This window comes from Bombina bombina, chromosome 1 (genome assembly GCF_027579735.1).
Source record: "Bombina bombina isolate aBomBom1 chromosome 1, aBomBom1.pri, whole genome shotgun sequence".
In the NCBI taxonomy this organism is placed as follows: Eukaryota; Metazoa; Chordata; class Amphibia; order Anura; family Bombinatoridae; genus Bombina; species Bombina bombina.
This window is the reverse complement of record NC_069499.1, coordinates 1,462,848,491-1,462,871,272: the sequence shown is the minus strand read 5'-3', so window position 1 is coordinate 1,462,871,272 and position 22,782 is coordinate 1,462,848,491. Positions and strand designations below refer to the sequence as shown.

The window sequence follows — 22,782 nt, the reverse complement described above, 5'->3', positions numbered from 1 at the left end:
GGAGGTAAGAGATGAATCTCTACGACCGATAACAGAGAACCTATGAAATAGACCCCTTAGAAGGAGATCACTGCATTCAAATAGGCAATACTCTCCTCACATCCCTCTGACATTCACTGCACGCTGAGAGGAAAACCGGGCTCCAACTTGCTGCGGAGCGCATATCAACGTAGAATCTAGCACAAACTTACTTCACCACCTCCATCGGAGGCAAAGTTTGTAAAACTGAATTGTGGGTGTGGTGAGGGGTGTATTTATAGGCATTTTAAGGTTTGGGAAACTTTGCCCCTCCTGGTAGGAATGTATATCCCATACGTCACTAGCTCATGGACTCTTGCTAATTACATGAAAGAAACCTTATTTAAAAACCTCCTAAAATTAACTCTTATAAAAGCTCTTCTCAAAGATTCCCTTTAAGATTTTTTTCCTTTCTCAAAAGTTTCCTTTAAAAGGGGAGGGGAGGGGGATTGCGAGTAGAAAAGGATGGAGTTTCCCATATACTTATATTTTTTGTTGTGTGATATTTCCACATACCCTTTGCTTCATGTAATCTAGGCTTTTAAATGCCTATGTGTCATATTACTAGTAATATCATATAAATGAGCTCTCTCGTTTAATACCGAGTGATCTTATTATTGTCTTTACAGTCTGGTCCATTATCAGGTTTCTAGAAAAGCTGCAAGATCTATGTCTTTATTTAAGCCGTTTGGCGTCAATGTATTCATGGTGTGTATCCAAAATGTTTCTTTCTTACGTAGGGCAATGGTTATATTACCCCCACGTGTATGTATTTTGACATGCTCAATAATGGTGCCCTTCAGACATGAGGGATCTTGATTGTGGATATTTTTATAATGGAGAGATAGATTGTGTGATGTCTCTCCTGTGGTGATATTTGTCAGATGTTCTGATAGTCTTTTTTTGTATGGTCTGGTCGTTCTCCCGATGTATTGTAAGTTACAGCTGCATTGCATTTGCATTGCATTTTTGAAAATGGGATATGATTACAATACACTAAAAAATGCAGATAATAAAACTAGAAAAATTTCAAGAAATGACTTGTTAAAAGAATCCATCCGTAAGAAAAGAGGTAATTACTCAACATGCAGTTTAGTCACCACATATAATGAAGGTGCCCAAGAAATAAACAAAATTTTAAACAAACACTGGCACATTTTAAAAAAGGATGTTTTTTTGAAAGACATAACGGAAGAAAATCCTAAAGTAATATATAAGAAAAATAAAAATCTAAAATCAGTTTTGGCACCAAGCCAGTTAAAGAATAACAATCCAACCCATTCAAATTGGCTGGGGAAACAAACAATAGGTTTCTTCCAATGCAACCGAAAAAATTGTGAGGCATGCATCCATCATATGAATGGACACAAACCAACAAAAAATTTTAAATCTACCAACACTGGCAAAGAGTTTGACATTAAGTCTTTATGCAATTGCAAAACTGACTTTGTCGTATACATGCTGCAATGCAGCTGTAACTTACAATACATCGGGAGAACGACCAGACCATACAAAAAAAAGACTATCAGAACATCTGACAAATATCACCACAGGAGAGACATCACACAATCTATCTCTCCATTATAAAAATATCCACAATCAAGATCCCTCATGTCTGAAGGGCACCATTATTGAGCATGTCAAAATACATACACGTGGGGGTAATATAACCATTGCCCTACGTAAGAAAGAAACATTTTGGATACACACCATGAATACATTGACGCCAAACGGCTTAAATAAAGACATAGATCTTGCAGCTTTTCTAGAAACCTGATAATGGACCAGACTGTAAAGACAATAATAAGATCACTCGGTATTAAACGAGAGAGCTCATTTATATGATATTACTAGTAATATGACACATAGGCATTTAAAAGCCTAGATTACATGAAGCAAAGGGTATGTGGAAATATCACACAACAAAAAATATAAGTATATGGGAAACTCCATCCTTTTCTACTCGCAATCCCCCTCCCCTCCCCTTTTAAAGGAAACTTTTGAGAAAGGAAAAAAATCTTAAAGGGAATCTTTGAGAAGAGCTTTTATAAGAGTTAATTTTAGGAGGTTTTTAAATAAGGTTTTATAATCCACAAAAAATAATAATTTCTAAAAAAAAGATTGTACTAATTAGAATACTTTCAAATACAAAATAGTCCTTATTCCATGCTTCAAGGAACCATTTTGAGGTCTATAATATGTTATTTCACCTCTCATATATCTAAAAACCAAGGAAGAATATAGCTGTTACCAATTTAAACTCTCGCAGTGCATTATATAGATTACCCTTACAAACATTTAGTGTATGAAATCAGGATATTTGAAGTTAAGGATTTTTGTATTTATTTCATGTCCTTTGTTTTTGGTCCTATAATTCTCGCTGAATCCTTTTAAATATATTCTGGGTCTAGATCATTAATGCTTAACTTTTTGTAAACAAACGCTTACTAATTGGATTGTTTTAAACCCTTGTTTTTATATATATTGTTTTTTACCCAAAAAAATTTATACACATAAATGTATCCCTTATTATTTTTTAACATGACAGTTTTAGCTAAGTTTGTATTATGACAGGTTTACCAAGCATAAAGTTCCGTTTTATGAATTTTGTATAAACCTCTAGCAGATCCTATTTGGACAATATTTTGGAGCACTATTACAGCGATATACCATTGTCAGTATTACTGGTGGTTGACAGCGCTCGGTTAATACCGACTTGTGCTGTAACACACACCTCAAGCATGGACCAATGATGGCCGCTCTTACAAACATAAGGAGAGGTGTGTGCATTTAGCCCAATGAGAAGCCACCTTAGAATCTCAACAACAAAAAACCCCGCGAGATTTCATTCAAATAAAAGGATCACCCGTGCATATCCAAATCAGTCTCTGAAGAAGAAGGAAGTATTGCACAACCTTTGAAACGCGTTAGACACAGTATAAACTGTACGGACTGATCCTTTACCAGATACCCTGGTGTATCTATACCTATCTAAGACTTTCATTTACTACAAAGATTGAACTTGCTTGTGACATCTTTGCAACTGTTTTATTGAACTTTTATTGAATCTAGAATACATCGTTTGGGTGTGTTTAAATTGCTATATTTATACCTCATAACCTTTGAGGACATAAAATGTAAGCAGGCATTTTCAGGAGTGCATGTGTGAAAATAAAGTACTAAGTTTTCCTTTAACAATATCACACTATTTTGAGCCTTTTTCTTTCCCTCACATATGCGGTTGGAACAACCACCTTACACTGAGAGGAACCATACTGAAAGAGGCAGAGGGAAATTAATGTGCTGACACCCTGAAGTTTCACCTACACCCAGTAAGCAGAGGGAAACCAGTGAGCTGATCAATTGAAGTTTCACCATCATCCAAGGAAATCGTTGGAAATCCCTGAGAGGAATTTACTGATGGGCTCATTACTTACCTCATACGATTGAGGTTCTATCTTGTAAGTTTGCATTGCATATAAACCCAAAGCACACTTGGGGAACTTTCAAGCTGCCTTGTTCACTATACAAGTGTTTAGCATTAATGTTTGATATCTGCCTATATAGATAATCTCAGGGCAATATTTTAAATCGCATATTATTTTTTCCTTGTATCATACTGTTGTATATATATATATATATATATATATATATACATACACACACACACATATATATATATATATATATATACACACACACACACATATATACGCACATATGTATATATATATATATATATATATATATATATATATATATATATATATATGTATATGCAACAGAGCACTACCAATGTATATAGATAGATAGATAGATAGATTGATTGATTGATATAAATATAGATATATAAACACACACATATATATATACATATACAGTATCTCACAAAAGGGAGTACACCCCTCACAGTTTTGTAAATATTTTATTATATCTTTTCATGTGACAACACTGAAGAAATGACACTTTGCTACAATGTAAAGAAGTGAGTGTACAGCCTGTATAACAGTGTAAATTTGCTGTCCCCTCAAAATAACTCAACACACAGCCATTAATGTCTAAACCGTTGGCAACAAAAGTGAGTACACCCCTAAGTGGAAATGTCCAAATTGGGCCCAAAGTGTCAATATTTTATGTAGCCACCATTAATTTCTAGCACTGCCTTAACCCTCTTGGGCATGGAGTTCACCAGAGCTTCACAGGTTGCCACTGGAGTCCTCTTCCACTCCTCCATGACGACATCACGGAGCTAGAGGATGTTAGAGACCTTGCGCTCCCAGACCTTCCGTTTGAGGATGCCCCACAGATGCTCCATAGGGTTTAGGTCTGGAGACATGCTTGGCCAGTCCATCACCTTTACCCTCAGCTTCTTTAGCAAGGCAGTGGTCATCTTGGATGTGTGCTTGGGGTCGTTATCATGTTGGAATACTGCCCTGCGGCCCAGTCTCCGAAGGGAGGAGATAATGCTCTGCTTCAGTATGTCACAGTACATGTTGGCATTCATGGTTCCCTCAGTGAACTGTAGCTTCCCAGTGCCAGCAGCACTCATGCAGGCCCAGACCATGACACTCCCACCACCATGCTTGACGGTAGGCAAGACACACTTGTCTTTGTACTCCTCACCTGGTTGCCGCCACACACGCTTGACACCATTTGAACCAAATAAGTTTATCTTGGTCTCATCGGACCACAGGACATGGTTCCAGTAATCCATGTCCTTAGTTTGCTTGTCTTCAGCAAACTGTTTGCGGGACGACAGCCATGCAGACCAATTTCATGCATTGTGCGGCGTATGGTCTGAGCACTGACAGGCTGATCCCCCATCCCTTCAACCTCTGCAGCAATACTGGCAGCAATTATACGTCTATTTCCCAAAGAAAACCTCTGGATATGACGCAAAGCATGTGCACTCAACTTCTTAATGGAACCTGTCCTGTGAAACCGCTGTATGGTCTTGCCCACCGTGCTGCAGCTCAGTTTCAGGGTCTTGGCAATCTTCTTATAGCCTAGGCCATCTTTATGTAGAGCAACAATTATTTTTTTCAGATCCTCAGAGAGTTCTTTGCCATGAGGTGCCATTTTGAACTTCCAGTGACCAGTATGAGAGAGTGTGAGAGCAATAACACCAAATTTAACACACCTTCTCTCCATTCACACCTGGGGCCCGATCCGATATGCAGCGTCACCCGCAAAAGCCGGCGACGCCGAAATTTGCGCTGGTTTGGTATCCTATATACGGCGTAACCTAGAAGTTACGCCCGTATATTTCTGCCGTCACCCGTAGTTTTTTGGGCCATAGGCAGGTATACCAAACCAGCGCAGTTTGGTATCCAATATACAGCGTAAGGACTTACGTGGCGAAAATGGAGAAATCTTACTCCATTTTCACCTTGCCACAAAATGCAGCCGTAGTAAGCCTTACGCTGTCTATTGGAGCCCCGTAACTCCCTATAGGTGGCGGCGGTGTAGGGGGATTTAGCTTAGATGCAAAAGAGCTGTTTACTTTGTGACAATGCCCCACCAAAAGCCCTTTTAAGGGCTGGTAAAAGAGCTGTTTTCTTTGGGGCATGCCCCGCAAAAAGCCCTTTTAAGGGCTGGCAATAGAGCTGTTTACTTTGGGGTAATGTCACGCAAAAAGCCCTTTTCAGGGCTATTTGTAGGGTTAGACTTAGGTTTAGTGGTAGGGATAGTTTAGTATTTTAGGGGTTAATTAATTTAATATAGGCGGCGGCGGTATAGGGGGATTAGATTAGGGGTTAATGAATTTAAAATAGGTGGCGGCGGTATAGGGGGATTAGATTAGGGGTCAATCTAGTTAATATAGCTGGCGGCGGTGTAGGGGGATTGGATTAGGGGTTAATCTAGTTAATATAGGTGGCGGCGGTGTAGGGGGATTAGATTAGGGGTTAATCTAGTTAATATAGGTGGCGGCGGTGTAGGGGGATTAGATTAGTGGTTAATCTAGTTAATATAGGTGGCTGCGGTGTAGGGGGATTAGATTAGGGGTTAATCTAGTTAATATAGCTGGCGGCGGTGTAGGGGGATTAGATTAGGGGTTAATGTGTTTAATATAGGTGGCGGCGGTGTAGGGGGATTCAATTAGGGGTTAATATTTTTAAAATAGATGGCGGCGGGGTAGGAGCTCACTTTAGTGGGTAGGTAAGGTAGATGGCGGCGGGGCAGGGGCTCACATTAGGGGGTTATAGATTTAATATAGCTGGCGGCGGGTCCGGGAGCGGCGGTTTAGGGGTTAATAACTTTATTAGGTGGCGGCGGGGTCCGGGAGCGGCGGTTTAGGGGTTAATACATTTTTTATTGTTAGGATAGTGAGGGGGGATAGCGGATAGAGGGTTAGACGTGTCGGGCTATGTTAGGGAGGCGTGTTAGACAGTGCAGGTGATTTTATAACTTTAGTCAGGTTTTGTAGGCGCCGGCAGTTTCTAAAGTGCCGTAAGTCACTGGCGACTCCAGAAATTTGTACTTACGCAGATTTCTGGACATCGTTGGTTTGTCAGACTTACGGCTTGTCAGACTTACGGCACTTTAGCCTCTGACGGCGCCGTATATAGGATAGCTCGAGTTGCGAGCTGAAACTGCGGGCGGCTGGGGTTTCCTCGCTTGCGCCGCAAACTACGATCTTTATCGGATTGCGCCACTGAGACCTTGCAACACTAATGAGGGAAAATGGCTAATTGAGCCCAATTTGGACATTTCCACTTAGGGGTGTACTCACTTTTGTTGCCAATGGTTTAGACATTAATGGCTGTGTGTTGAGTTATTTTGAAGGGACAGCAAATTTACACTGTTATACATGCTGTACACTCACTACTTTACATTGTAGCAAAGTGTCATTTCTTTACTGTTGTCACATGAAAATATATAATAAAATATTTACAAAAATGTGAGGGCTGTACTCACTTTTGTGAGATACGGTATGTACTTTGGAGAGAAGGTCTGCTGCATTCTATGGGAAGCTTTTACTCATAATTAAATTCACCGTAATATATTTCATTAATTAAAATACAACAATATAGCAATATATACATATTTATTTTGGCTGATTTTGTTTAAATATACCTTAGAAAACTGTGTTTATATCATTCTTCCTAAGGAGGCTGATCTCTTATGAAAGTCAAAATTAAACTTACATGGTTTAACTAGAGCATGCAATTAAGAGACTATCAATTTTACTTCTATTATCAAATTTACTTTGTACTCTTAGTATCCTTTGTTGAGCAGCATATCTAGGTCGGTTCAGGAGCAGTAATGCCCGACTGGGAGCTATCTGATGATTGATGGCAACACACATACGCCTCTTGTTATTGTCTCACTAGGTGTGTATGTAAACGTTTGCTTATTGTACATATGACGTTGTATATGATCAAGCATTTGTCATTCTTACTTTCTCCTGCAATGAGTTATTCCTGCTCTGGATAGTGTCTTTCTCTTGAAGAGCATGTGAGTATCGCATTGACAACTCATATTGCTCGTCCTTCAGTTTGCTCATTATTTGGCTCTGCTCTGCTATCTCCTTGCGAAGCCGCTGGTTCTCCTGCTCTGCACTACGCATTGATTCTCCCTCTTCCTCCAGACGCTCAAGCTTCTCTCTCATCTTCCGCAGGTGATGTGCCAGGCATATTTTCAACTGTTTCTCCTGTGTCAGCTCCTCTTGCAAGCTGGCCAGGGCATTCATCAGAAACACACTCAGTTGGCTTCTGTCTATCAGCTCTAAGGAAAGTTATGACACCGAATTAAAAAGTGATATAGAGAGCAGGATTAAGGAGCAATAAAGTCAAAATTAAACATTTAGGGCCAGATTACAAGTGGAGCGCTAATTTATCACGTGCCCGCAAATGGCAAATACTCCCGTTTAAGGTCGACCGGTATATAACTGGCCATTACAAGTGGCTGGTTATTGCTCAAAATTCGCATTCACCTCACTTGTAATACCAGCGTACATTTGCGTGTGCTGGTATTACTAAATTAAGCGCAAATATCGCTTTTGCAGAAGCAATATTTTGCGCTAAACTTGTAATCTAGCACTTATTGTTTAGATAGAGTATGCAATTTTAAACAACTTTCCAATTTACTTCTATTATCAAATTTGCTTTGTTGTTTTTTTACCTTTCTTAAATTGGAAAGGTTGCGTGTTGTATCCAAATCATGACGGTTTAATTTTGACTTTACTATCCCTTTAACCAACTTTGTCACCTGTACAGCGTCCTATAAAATATTTTGCATTAAAGTGACATTAATCTCAACAAATTTCTATCATGTAAGTTAAAAAGCACTTTTAAAGACTATTATTTTTTATATAAAATATTATAGGTAAAAATAAACTTTTTACTACTAGTTGTAAAAATATTCTCTGCCCCTTTACATCTAGTAGTGATAGACGTAAATTTAAAGGGACAGTAAACTCAAAGTGTTTGCAACATTGTTTTTATCAGTGTTAGAGTACTAAAGACACATGCACGTGGCATAGCAAAAAAAGATTAATACAACCATGTTAACGCAAATGTAAGTAATGAAAAAAATAATATGCTGTCTGTAACTCTAGCAAATAATATTGTACTTTAGATCACTATGCGCAATACTAATTCTGTTTACATGATTTAGATCATTACAAACATCTGCTATATGCTATAACACAGAGTGATATATTTCAATACTAGATTATAATATATTGACCATAAGAGATAACATGAAAATAATTGTATCTGATAAGATCCCTCTTCTTTTAAAGGACCACTAAACATAGTAGAATTACAATATCAATAAATGCATAATAAATAGCACTTTGCTTGAATTTCCCATGAGCAGTAGCTTTTTTCTGACACATTTCCAAGTAAGTTTTATTTTCAGACATCAGCCAGTCACAAAATGGATAGACGCATATTTTTGTGAATCTTGCACATGTTCCGTAGGAGCTGGTACCTCAGAAGGTGTGCATATAAAAATGTGAGTATTTTTTTAATGGAAGGGAACTGGAAAGTTGTTTAAAATTGTGTGCTCTGTCTGAATCATGAAAGGTTAATTTTGACTTTAGTGGTCCTTTAAGTATGTCTCCTACAATTGTTTCCAATCTCTTACCTAATAACTTTCCTTTCTCTTTTCTATAAATCAGTAGCTCCCTTCTCTCTGTTCCCACCCATGCCACCCACAGTTGTTTCTCATGCGACTATCATTTTTACCCACTGCCTAGTCCTCAATTTCCCTTCACCCTTTTTTCCCACATGCACCACCCATTCTTCTGTGGCTTACTGCTGAAGCTGTCGGGATCCAAGGTAGCCTCTTTGCCAGTGATAAGTGTATATATTTTGGGATACATCAGAAATAGACTGCCCAGGAAAGCAATGGCTCCATTTTTACCACGAGTACGGAGTAGGTCCAATAGCCGACCTGGATTGAAAGGGCATAAAATATAGCAGGTGGAAAGAAAACATAGATTTTGAAAAAAGGTAAGAACCAACAATCTGATAAAGTGTATTTCTTTTTTAAATGTTAGATGAATTAATTGTAAGGACAGAATATGCATATCCCAGACATTTTTTAATTCTTTTACACAATCTGTTTTTTTATAAGCTATATTGAAAGTCTACTCTGTGAGACAGCCTCCCTTTCAAGAAATAAAAGTTTTAAGGTAATTACTTTAAAGCCTATTTACCTCCAACCTTTTTGGTCCTATGCCAACCAGGGCTGTACCTATGCAAGCAGAATTTATGGCAGGGCAACACATTTTGATGGGTAGTTCTATGGCACAATGTTTTGCCACTCCTCTCAAAATATTTTATAATTTTTTTTATTACAAAGCAGCGATCCCTAATTGTCTACTGCATGTGAGAGCCATATGAAGAAGTATGTGCTGAAATTGTTGTGGGTGGGACTGGTTCATAGCAGGTCAGCAAAGTCTAAATATACCACTGCTCCAACTTGAGATCATGACACCTTGTGCTAGTTTTGCTTTTAGTGTGATAAAAAAATCTATCAACCTCAGCTTTACTAAACCCTTTTTTATGTACTTAAAGGAAACTTTCATTTTATAGCAAAGTAAAAATTAGTTTGCAGTAATAGTTAGCCGAATTTAACAGTTAATGGCTTCTGATAGACTCACCCATCCTCATTGTCCGGTTAGTAAACTTGGTACATTGAAGAATTTCTTCCTCATCCCATTCGTCCAGGACCTTGGCCTGGCGCAAATATGGGGTAAGACGCTCAGGGAAAAGTTTTTGCACAACTTTACATCTGTGTTTCTCTATCATCTCCCAAAGCTGCTCCTCATCTAGATCCTGGAGTTCCTCGTCCGCCTGCCAGCTCATCGCCATCTGTAAATAAGTTGAGTCAATTAAACCTTATCAACTGAGCCTTCATTTTAAGAAACGTGGTCATGAATGAAATGTTTTAACCACTAGGTGAAGTAGAATTAAACATGACATACCTGAAAACAGTAAATGTTTCAGAAGATGGGGTGTGTCTCATGAGGAATATCAAAACTATTCATGCAGCTGAAGCTTTGTACCACCAGCCTAGGCACTTCAATGGGTCCTCTACCCCACCTTCACCAGTGGGGCACCAGACATGACCATCTGCCAAAGTTAGTGAGTACGTTACCACTTAGGCTTACTCAGACACTCAAAACAATACAACATTGTATGCTTTATGCTGTTAGTGATATATTTTACTAATGACTGCCAATCACCCTAGTATTTCCAGAATTTTTATATAAAATCATTAACACTAAATATGGTTCCCCAATGATATAATAAAGGATGAAAGCCACCGAGTGACTATGGGGATGAATTTGATACAAAAAGGGAAGAGAAGAATGAAAAATATGACAGAAGGATTAGTATAAGCAGAGAAAAGATGACATAAAAAGAGACTTACATGGAGCTGAATTATATCTGAATGAACAAATAAAAATACAAAATAAAAATAGTTATAAAGTAGCTGAAAATAAAGGCATAGCAGCCATTACTACCGGCAAACTGGTAGTTTTTTCTTCCTGTTTTACATTGTTATTACTAATAAAATATTAAGAGGGAAAAAGTAAACATGGAAAATAAACAAACATATAAAAATACAGTTTTACGTACATAAAATTAAACATCACCAATGATATTGTTTAATATTTTACTCCGCTGTTTTTACAAGTTGGTTATAACACTGGAAACTATTTGCAGAAAGGCTGGTGTTTCATACTTAGAAAGCAATATCTTAATATAGGGTGCTGGCTGGAAAAGATAACTGGAAAGAATGTAAAATAAACAGTAAAAGGGCAAAGGAAAGTCTCCAACTTCAAGATTATATAGTCAACCTGTTGTGTTTTTTACAAATAGCTTTACTAGGTGTGTTGTGGAAGCTACAGGAGGAATGTATGACAAGTTTATGAACCTCAAACTGTAATTGGCTGTTTGATCAGTCACACATATTGTCACCCCACAGTAGTAAATACTGACATATTTATGTATTAGAGAATATGTAGTGCGTCTAAAATACAGTGCAGAATGTATACTTCTTATGCAAAAATGACATGCTTTAATTAATTGTTGTCATTTTTGCATTACTGACCCTAACTAACTATGTGCTAGAATACAAGCGGAGTGCTAAATTATTGCGCTCCTGCAAACCAGTAATAATAAACCAGCCATACAAGTGGCTGGTTATTGCTACTGCGAGCTGGCGGTAGCAATTAGTGCCCAGAAAATTTACCAGAGATGAGATCTCTGATTAATTTTCTAAAAGTGCCCCTAATGCCCTCAAAATAGAAGGCATTGTAGTTTTTTTATTTACAAAAAGTTGGTGGGAGTGGGGTGTTAGAAAAAACGGCACTGAAAAGTGCCTTTACGTTGCGGTCTATGGGAACTTTGTGTTCCCATTGACCTGTCAGTATATACCAGGGTTATAATACAATGTATTTGTTATTATTCTTTAAAACAAACCCCCAATTAAAAATGTATATACAAAACAATTGAAATTAATATTTTATTCCTAAATTCTTGAGATTAGTTAAATTTATAAACGCATTGAAATATATTAAGTAGAGACTAGCTTTGAATCATCTATGCACACTTATTCCGTTACAATATTCTATACAACAGATCATAAAAAATATACCTTTAAAATTAACCTTACTCACAATGAATCACATTAAAATACCACAATAAAATACCATAATATGGAACGCTAACTTCACCGTGTTTAGATAAACAATTTACCAAGATACTTCACACAAATCTTACTGGGTCTCAATAGATTTAAGATAACTTTCAGACAAGTATAATTAAGTTTTTTATCCCACAAATGATTCTATATAACTTAAATTAGAAACATCAGAAATTGTTTATATTATTAATGCAAACAGACAATTTATTTGTCAATTTATCTGAGCTGAAATAACCTCCTATTTAGCTACAATACGGCAAATTCTAAAATATATATAGCAATAACTGTAATTAATTTTAATATTAAAATAAATTCTTTCTAAACATTAATATTTAATATCAGTATACTTACTACAGTCTAACTAAAGCTTAAGAATATCTTTGATTTAAATATAAAAGTATGAAATAACTTTTTATACTTTTCCAGGTAAAATTAAAGTTCACCTCATAAATTAAGAGAGGTATTTTTGCAATATGGATAAGGAAGTTAGGCCCAGATTTGCTTTATAGAGACTGGATTCCAAGGCAACAGTTTGTCAGTCAAAATTAAGCAGCAAAGACCCCCCTTCTTTCTCCTTGCATGAGGTTATATCACGTGATATACCCCACCCATTTTTATTCTAATCATTGGTGAATATGGGATACACCTTACGGTGCTTGTCTGTGATAGGTTACTGGGAATACATGGCTATCTGACACCACAATTCCCCTTGGTTGCAATTCTCGCACAAACCACCAGATGGCAGCAGACAACCAGAAAAACAGTTTTGCTATCAAATATTGCTACAGTTTATACATTTTACTAGGTATATTTTAATTGTATATTTAATATACTCATTATTTCCTGATATTAAGAAACTTGTCTGGTCACATATCTGTCACATCTAATATGACTTATCATGTATCTATAGAGACTAAACATAAGCATATTACTTCCCACAATATTCTAGAACAGTGTTTTTCAACCAGTGTGCCACGGCACACTAGTGTGCCGTGAGAGATCCTCAGGTGTGCTGCGGCAGACTGACAACAGTGTGACATATTAAATTTTGCTTGTTTTTATTCTGGGCCGTTTTTTTATTTTGAGTGAGATGATGACTGAGGGTAACTGCGCAGTGGCAGCTCACACTTGGAAGGAACCCCAACCCACCACAACACATGTCTAGTGCTGGCTCTACACTTCAATTCCCCATGCATGCTGGTGCAGCTTTGCTCCTCCTCCAGAACAGTTCCAGCCAATATTTCAAATTTTGAAATATTGGGAGGTATGTGACAGGCTCATCAGGCATCATTTACAACCATGACATATTGATATTCATTCACAGACAATAATTATGATTGTTTGTGAATGAATGTCAATATGCCATGTATAGTTTGTAGGAGGCATGGCATGACAGCACAGTACAGTGTGTGTGTGTGTGTATATATATATATATATATATATATATATATATATATATATATATATATGCTGTATTAGGCTACAATGTGTGCTTTTGTAAAAATTTTGGGATGGTGGTGTGCCGCATGATTTTTTTATGTAAAAAAGTGTGCCACGGTAAAAAAAAGGTTGAAAATCACTGTTCTAGAAGATGCCTCCAAAGCTGCACTCAATCATTATCCCATATTAATACAAATACAGAATATGCAGCATTTACTGTATATATCTTGCTGAGTGCACAAAACATATGACACAATTTATGGAACAACCACACATGCATTTGTCAGATGCCTGAAAAATAAAAAGAATAGGTTATTACATTTGAAATAAATTGGACATTTTAAATTGACTGTATAGCTACTTATTAAATTCAGCAAATATTCATATTTAATATTACACTAATAGACAATCTCATATCCATTTATTTGTACCTATTATTTGGACAGTCTGAGGCACATATTTAATGTTTGAAAACGATATATATGATTTGTCCAAACTTCGAATCCTTAAGACTTCTATGTTTTCAAAATTACATAGGTTATGACATGTTGAAATCTTGATTCTTAGGCTTTCAGCTTCCCATATTACCCTTCTTAGGCATAGACAATCTCCATTTGATAGATTGTATACTTATTTTATCTTAATATATATATATATATATATATATATATATATATATATATGTATTGTCTACCGACATTCACAGATACCTGTAAATATATATGTATATGATTATATACCTATATATTTATGTGTTAATATGCTTATATACATATTAACACAAAAATATATATGTATATATTCATATACATATATATTTAAAAATACTGCCCATCGCTGGGCTACTTACCACATTCGAGGTTCTGATGCTGCCAGAGACAAGGATCCCATAGGATCCTATGACAGCGTGCATCCTAGCAATGTGGACGCAAGCTCGCATTTGCATTGCAATTAATTTGTAATACCAGCGCACATTATCATTTGCTGGTATTACAAAGTGGACCTCTAATATTGCGTGCATTCAAGTGATATTTAGCGCTCCACTTGTAATCTGGCCCTATGTGTTTAACCCCCTAAGAAGCTAAATGCATAGGTAAAGTCCCACTTCACAAGAATCCCAGCTAACTAGAAGAACATGGACGTCTGCAGAGGCTTAAATACAAGGTAATCACAGAGGTAAAAAGTATATTAATATAACCGTGTTGGTTATGCAAAACTGGGGAATGGGTTATAAAGGGATTATCTATCTTATTAAACAATAAAAGTTTTGGAGTAGACTGTCCCTTTAACCCCTTAACGACCAACGATGTATGGGTTACGTCCTGCAAAAAAATGCAGTTAACGACCAAGGACGTACCCTATACGTCGTTGGTCTTTGAAAGCGGTGGAAGCAATCCTGATCGCTTCCAGCCGCTTTCATGTTACTGCAGTGATGCCTCGATATTGAGGCATCCTGCAATAACTGTTTTTAGCCATCTGATGCAGAGAGAGCCACTCTGTGGCCCTCTCTGGATTGGCTATCGATGGCCGTTATCGTTGGTGGGTGGGAGCTCATCCAGGGAGGCGGGTGGGCAGTTATTGGTGGAGGAGGGATCTTGTGCGGGTGCGTGCGCGTGTACGGGGGCGCGCGTGCACGTGAGATCCCTGCAAACAGCATCAATATGCTGTAGATCTGAGGGTGGGAGAGAGGACTGGGGAGGGTGGGATTTTAAAATTAAGGGATCTGGGAGAGGGTGGGGGGTTGGATGTTAAGGGGGGGCAGCTACACTACAGAAATAAAGAAAATCTTTAATAAAATAAAATAAAAAAATTAAAATACATTCTTATTTCAAACTGGGTACAGCTGCCAGTACCCAATATGGCGCACAATAAGGCAGAGGGGGGTGGGGGGGGTTAAATAACTGTTTTGGGGGGGATCAGGGAGGTTGGGGGCTAAGGGGGGTTCTACATAGCAGAATATATATATATTTTTTTTTTTAAAAAACCTAAACCCCCCCAAAAAACTTTTATTTTAGTACTGGCAGACTTTCTGCCAGTACTTAAGATGGCGGTGGACAATTGTGGGGTGGGGGAGGGAAGGGAGCTGTTTGGGAGGGATCAAGGGGTGGGATGTGCCAGGTGGGAGGCTGATCTCTACACTAAAGCTAAAATTAACCCTGCAAGCTCCCTACAAGCTACCTAATTAACCCCTTCACTGCTAGACATAATATACGTGTGATGCGCAGCGGCATTTAGCGACCTTCTAACTACCAAAAAGCAAAGCCAAAGCCATATATGTCTGCTATTTCTGAACAAAGGAGATCCCAGAGAAGCATTTACAACAATTTGTGCTATAATTGCACAAGCTGTTTGTAAATAATTTCAGTGAGAAAGCTAAAATTGGGAAAAAATTTAAGTTTTTTTTAATTTGATCGCATTTGGTGGTGAAATGGTGGCATGAAATATACCAAAATGGGCCTAGATCAATACTTGGGGTTGTCTACTACACTACACTAAAGCTAAAATTAACCCTACAAGCTCCCTGCATGCTCCCTAATTAACCCCTTCACTGCTGCGCATAATACACATGTGGTGCGCAGTGGCATTTAGCGGCCTTCTAATTACCAAAAAGCACCACCAAAGACATATATGTCTGCTATTTCTGAACAAAGGGGATCCCAGAGAAGCATTTACAACCATTTGTGCCATAATTGCACAAGCTGTTTGTAAATAATTTCAGTGAAAAACCTAAAATTGTGAAAAATGTTAAGTTTTTTTTAATTTGATCGCATTTGGCGGTGAAATGGTGGCATGAAATATACCAAAATGGGCCTAGATCAATACTTGGGGTTGTTTACTACACTACACTAAAGCTAAAATTAACCCTACAAGCTCCCTACATGCTCCCTAATTAACCCCTTCACTGCTGCACATAATACACGTGTGGTGCGCTGTGGCATTTAGCGGCCTTCTAATTACCAAAAAGCAATGTCAAATCCATATATGTCTGCTTTTTCTGAACAAAGGGGATCCCAGAGAAGCATTTAAAACCATTTGTGCCATAATTGCACAATTTGATCGTATTTGGCGGTGAAATGGTGGCATGAAATATACCAAAATCGGCCTAGATCAATACTTTGGGATGTCTTCTAAAAAAATATATATACATGTCAAGGGATATTCAGGTATTCCTGACAGATATCAGTGTTCCAATGTAACTAGCGCTAATTTTGAAAAAAGTGGTTTGGAAATAGCAAAGTGCTACTTGTATTTATGGCCCTATAACTTGCAAAAAAGCAAATAACATGTAAACATTGGGAATTTCTAAACTCAGGACGAAATTTAGAAACTATTTAGCATGGGTGTTTTTTGGTGGTTTTAGATGTGTAACAGATTTTGGGGGTCAAAGTTTGAAAAAAAAAATATTTTTTCCATTTTTTCCTCATATTTTATATTTTTTTTATAGTAAATTATAAGATATAATGAAAATAATGGTATCTTTAGAAAGTCCATTTAATGGCAAGAAAAACGGTATATAATATGTGTGGGTACAGTAAATGAGTAAGAGGAAAATTACAGTTAAACACAAACTGGTCACTAAGGGGTTAAGAAAAGTAGTCAACACTACAATATCTCTACTGTGTTGTAGCTGGGGATGGATTCGGTTCCTGAATGATTATTTTGCCCAAACGATAAAGCGATGTGTGTGAACAGGAGAAGTGCGACTGAAAAGGGAGATCTGAAAAAGGGAACATGGCCGTGCAATCTGCACTGCAGTGTGTTGTCAGTGTTTGTCAGTGTATGAGACATCATCTCTTGCACTGACATCCTCTCTTGCACTGACATCCTCTCTTGCACTGACATCCTCTCTTGCACTTCAATTGGTCCTCTACCCCACCTTCACCAGTGGGGCACCAGACATGACCATCTGCCAAAGTTAGTGAGTACGTTACCACTTAGGCTTACTCAGACACTCAAAACAATACAACATTGTATGCTTTATGCTGTTAGTGATATATTTTACTAATGACTGCCAATCACTCTAGTATTTCCAGCATTTTTATATAAAATCATTAACACTAAATATGGTTCCCCAATGATATAATAAAGGATGAAAGCCACTGAGTGACTATGGGGATGAATTTGATACAAAAAGGGAAGAGAAGAATGAAAAATATGACAGAAGGATCAGTATAAGCAGAGAAAAGATGACATAAAAAGAGACTTACATGGAGCTGAATTATATCTGAATAAACAAATAAAAATACAAAATAAAAATAGTTATAAAGTATCTGAAAATAAAGGCATAGCAGCCATTACTACAGGCAAACTGGTAGTTTTTTCTTCCTGTTTTACATTGTTATTACTAATAAAATATTAATAAAGAGGGAAAAAGTAAACATGGAAAATAAACAAACATAAAAATACAGTTTTACGTACATATAATTAAACATCACCAATGATATTGTTTAATATTTTACTACACTGTTTTTACAAGTTTGTTATAACACTGGAAACTATTTGCAGAAAGGCTGGTGTTTCATACTTAGAAAGCAATATCTTAATATAGGGTGCTGGCTGGAAAAGATAACTGGAAAGAATGTAAAATAAACAGTAAAAGGGCAAAGGAAAGTCTCCAACTTCAAGATTATATAGTCAACCTGTTGTGTTTTTTACAAATAGCTTTACTAGGTGTGTTGTGGAAGCTACAGGAGGAATGTATGACAAGTTTATGAACCTCAAACTGTAATCGGCTGTTTGATCAGTCATACATATTGTCACCCCACAGTAGTAAATACTGACACATTTATGTATTAGAGAATATGAAGTGCGTCTAAAATACAGTGCAGAATGTATACTTCTTATGCAAAAATGACATGCTTTAATTAATTGTTGTCCTTTTTGCATTACTGACCCTAGCTAACTATGTGCTAGATTACAAGTGGAGCACTAAATTATTGCGCTCCGGCAATCCAGTAATAATTACAAGTGGCTGGTTATTGCTACCGCGAGCTGGCGGTAGCAATTAGCGCCCAGAAAATTAACCAGAGATGAGATCTCTGGTTAATTTTCTAAAAGTGCCCATAATGCCCTAAAAATAGAGAAACAACGTTTCGTGTTACAAACCCTTAGTCATATTCATACAAAATGTGCATATCCAAGTCTTCTTAAATACCTATAGGCAGGTAAAACCACACCTCTTCAATTAACATTCTAATTACACACAATTTCTTAACTCTACTGACCTCTAGTGGCCTACACCTACAAAAATAAAAAATTCTAAAATTAAAAACACATCAACACAAATGTTGTCAGCAAAGATCTAATCTCCAGAATAACAAAGATAGTGTTTAAGAAAAAACCTTTACATTTACATTTTCCAAACATATTAATATTAACTTTTTACATAAATATACTGTAATCCAATTCCCTATTCATTCCATTGGGCATTAAGGAGTCTAATTTATTAATCCAGAAGGCCTCTCGCTTTTTGAGGAGCAATTCTCTGCTACCCCCCCCCCCCGCCTTGGTACTTGTATATAATCTATTATTTGAAATCTCAATTGAGCAATCGTATGGCCCTTATCTAGAAAATGATACCCAACTGGGGCATTTAAATCCTTAGTTCTAATATTGGATTTATGCTGAATAATTCTGTCCCTGACCCTCTGTGTTGTCTCGCCAATATAAATTAACCCACACGGACACTTAATCAGATAGATTACAAAGTTGGCATTACAGTTAAAATAACCTTTGATCCTAAATTTCTGTATTGTGAGGGGATGAATAAATAAATCTCCTTTTATCATATAGTTACAACTAGAACAATTAAGGCAAGGGAAGCAGACATTATTTTCTGAGGTAATAAACCCCTGTTTAGATGTATTTCCTACTGCCCACATCTGCTTTAATAATTCTATCCCTTAAACTGGGGAGTCTAGTATATGCTTGCATGGGAGGCTGATGAAATGCTCGCACCTCCGGATTACATTCCCTTAGAACATGCCAATGCTTCCTTGTATTTTTGGACTCATGGCACTGTACTGTGAGATGAAAACTGTCAGGGTCATTCTTCATCCATAAATTCTCATTATTAACCCTTCCCTTAGGTGATTTTAATACTCTATCAATAAATTCTTGGATCATGTCATGAGGATAACCACGCTCCACAAATCTATTACCCATCTCTTTCAGTCTCCCAAATTCCAGAGTTTTATCCTTTACAATACACCTTACTCTGAACATCTGACTATAGGGTAGTGATTTAACAAGAGCAGGGGCATATGCACTAGTAAAATGTAAAAGGCTATTCCTATCCGTATCCTTCAGGTATAAATCTGTCTTTAACAGGGGGCCATCTTTATACACTTTAGTATCAAGAAAACTGATTGATTCTTCACTCCAAGATACTGTAAAGTTAATGCTTTTTGATGCTGTATTCAATTCCAGACAGTACAAACTGATTGAGGGAGCCAACGTCACCCCACCAAATGCCGAAAATATCCTCTATGTAGCGCCACCAGGTGGAGCCACGTAGAAGAAAAAGTTTGTTTTCATATACAAATCTTTCCTCAAACACATTCATAAATAAGTTGGCATCGGTTGGGGCGATGGTGGCTGTTCCTTGTTTTTGTACATAATATGTGTCTTTGAAGAGAAAATAGTTACAATATAATATTATCTCCATAAGCTCAACTATAAATTGTTGTTGTGCCATTATAAATCTATTACTCCTCAAAATCACATATTTAATAACATCTAGACCACTAGTGTGGGATATAGAAGTGTAGAGACTTACAATATCCAAGTTGTACAAAATACATTTATCCATATTCCAAGACAAACCCTCAATCTTCTCTAAAAAAATCATTAGTGCCTTTAATAAAAGACATAGAGTAAAAATAGAGCCAGTGCCCGCCACTATGGTGCGCCCTGGAGGGGCCCCTAAATTTTTGTGAACTTTAGGGAGTGTATAAAACACTGGAATAATAAACTCATCTTTAATAAGGTAATTTCTAGTCTCACTATCAATGATCTTGTTCTGGAAAGCTCTCTGTGCACACTTTTTTATGTCACTCATGATTCTAAGGGATGGATCATACAGCAAGGGCATATAAACATCAGTTCTAGACAGCTGACCTTGAATTTCATTAATATAATACCCCCTGTCTAAGACCACTGTGAGACTAGAAATTACCTTATTAACCCCTTAACGACCAAGGACGTACGCCACACGTCCTCAAAAAAAATACAGTTAATGACCGAGGACGTGTGGCGTACGCTCGCTTCCAGCTGCTTTCCGGTTATTGCAGTGATGCCTCGATATGGAGGCATCCTGCAATAACCCCCCTTGGCCATCCGATGCAGAGAGAGCCACTCCGTGGCCCTCTCTGCACCGGACATCGGTGGCCGGTATCGTTGGCGGGTGGGAGCTTACTTGGGAGGCGGGTGGGCGGCCATCGATGCTGTGTGTGGAGTGGAGGGGGGCGGGATCGGGGGCGGGACCTACGGGGGTGCGCGCAGGAGCGCGCGCGTGCACGGGGGGTGGTGGGCGGGCGCGTGCACGGGCGGGAGCGGGTGGGAACCGCTACACTACAGAAAAAAAAAAAGTTCAAAGTAAAAATAAATAAATACATTTTCATCATTATAAATTTAATCTAAGGGATCTGGAAGGGGTTGGGGGTTGGTCTTGGTGGGGGGGAAGCTACACTACAGAAAAGGGATTTTTTTTTAAGAAAAGCCACATTTTGTACAAAACTGGGTACTGGCAGACAGCTGCCAGTACCCAAGATGGCGCCCATTAAGGCAGAGGGGAAGGGTTAGAGAGCTGTTTGGTGGGGGATCAGTGAGGTTGGGGTCTAAGGGGGGATCCTACACATTAGCATATGTAAATATGCTTCTTCTTTTTTTTAAAAAAAAAAGGGCCAAATACCTTTTATTTTAGTACTGGCAGACTTTCTGCCAGTACTTAAGATGGCGGGGACAATTGTGGGGTGGGGGAGGGAAGAGAGCTGTTTGGGAGGGATCAGGGGGTCTGATGTTTCAGGTGGGAGGCTGAGCTCTACACTAAAGATAAAATTAACCCTGCAAGCTCCCTACAAGCTACATAATTAACCCCTTCACTGCTAGCCATAATACACGTGTGATGCGCAGCAGCATTTAGAGGCCTTCTAATTACCAAAAAGCAATGCCAAAGCCATATATGTCTGCTATTTCTGAACAAAGGGGATCCCAGAGAAGCATTTACAACCATTTGTGCCATAATTGCACAAGCTGTTTGTAAATAATTTCAGTGAGAAAGCTAAAATTGAGACAAATTTAACGTTTTTTTTAATTTGATCGCATTTGGCGGTGAAATGGTGGCATGAAATATACAAAAATTGGCCTAGATCAATACTTGGGGTTGTCTACTACACTACACTAAAGCTAAAACTACCCCAAAAAGCTCCCTACATGCTCCCTAATAATTAACCCCTTCACTGCTGGGCATAATACACGTGTGGTGCGCAGTGGCATTTAGCTGCCTTCTAATTACCAAAAAGCAACGCCAAAGTCATATATGTCTGCTATTTCTGAACAAAGGGGATCCCAGAGAAGAATTTACAACCATTTATGCCATAATTGCACAAGCTGTTTGTAAATAATTTCAGTGAGAAACCAAAAGTTTGTGAAAAAATTTGTGAAAAGTGAACGATTTTTTGTATTTGATTGCATTTGGCGGTGAAATGGTGGCATGAAATATACCAAAATGGGCCTAGATCAATGCTTTGGGATGTCTACTAAAAAAAAATATATACATGTCAATGGATATTCAGAGATTCCTGAAAGATATCAGTGTTCTAATGTAACTAGCGCTAATTTTGAAAAGAAATGGTTTGGAAATAGCAAAGTGCTACTTGTATTTATGGCCCTATAGTTTACAAAAAAAGCAAAGAACATGTAAACATTGGGTATTTCTAAAATCAGGACAAAATTTAGAAACTATTTAGCATGGGTGTTTTTTGGTGGTTGTAGATGTGTAACAGATTTTGGGGGTCAAAGTTAGAAAAAGTGTGTTTTTTTCCATATGATGAAAATAATGGTATCTTTAGAAAGTCCATTTAATGGCGAGAAAAACGGTATATAATATGTGTGGGTACAGTAAATGAGTAAGAGGAAAATTACAGCTAAACACAAACA

The 22,782-nt window shown here is 37.7% G+C and overlaps 1 protein-coding gene across 1 annotated transcript in view; it reads right to left on the bottom strand.

The window, feature by feature from the left end:
* The window catches only part of CARD14 (caspase recruitment domain family member 14), a 170,691-nt gene that overhangs the window by 123,048 nt on the left and 24,861 nt on the right, over positions 1–22,782 (bottom strand). Inside the window, exons 2-5 of the mRNA XM_053706463.1 lie at positions 10,457–10,604; positions 10,133–10,343; positions 9,283–9,420; positions 7,421–7,746 (exon numbers count right to left, since the gene is read on the bottom strand). Of these exons, the coding sequence (XP_053562438.1) occupies positions 7,421–7,746; positions 9,283–9,420; positions 10,133–10,343 (675 nt within the window). The 5' untranslated portion in view covers positions 10,457–10,604. The remainder of the gene's footprint in view (positions 1–7,420; positions 7,747–9,282; positions 9,421–10,132; positions 10,344–10,456; positions 10,605–22,782) is intronic.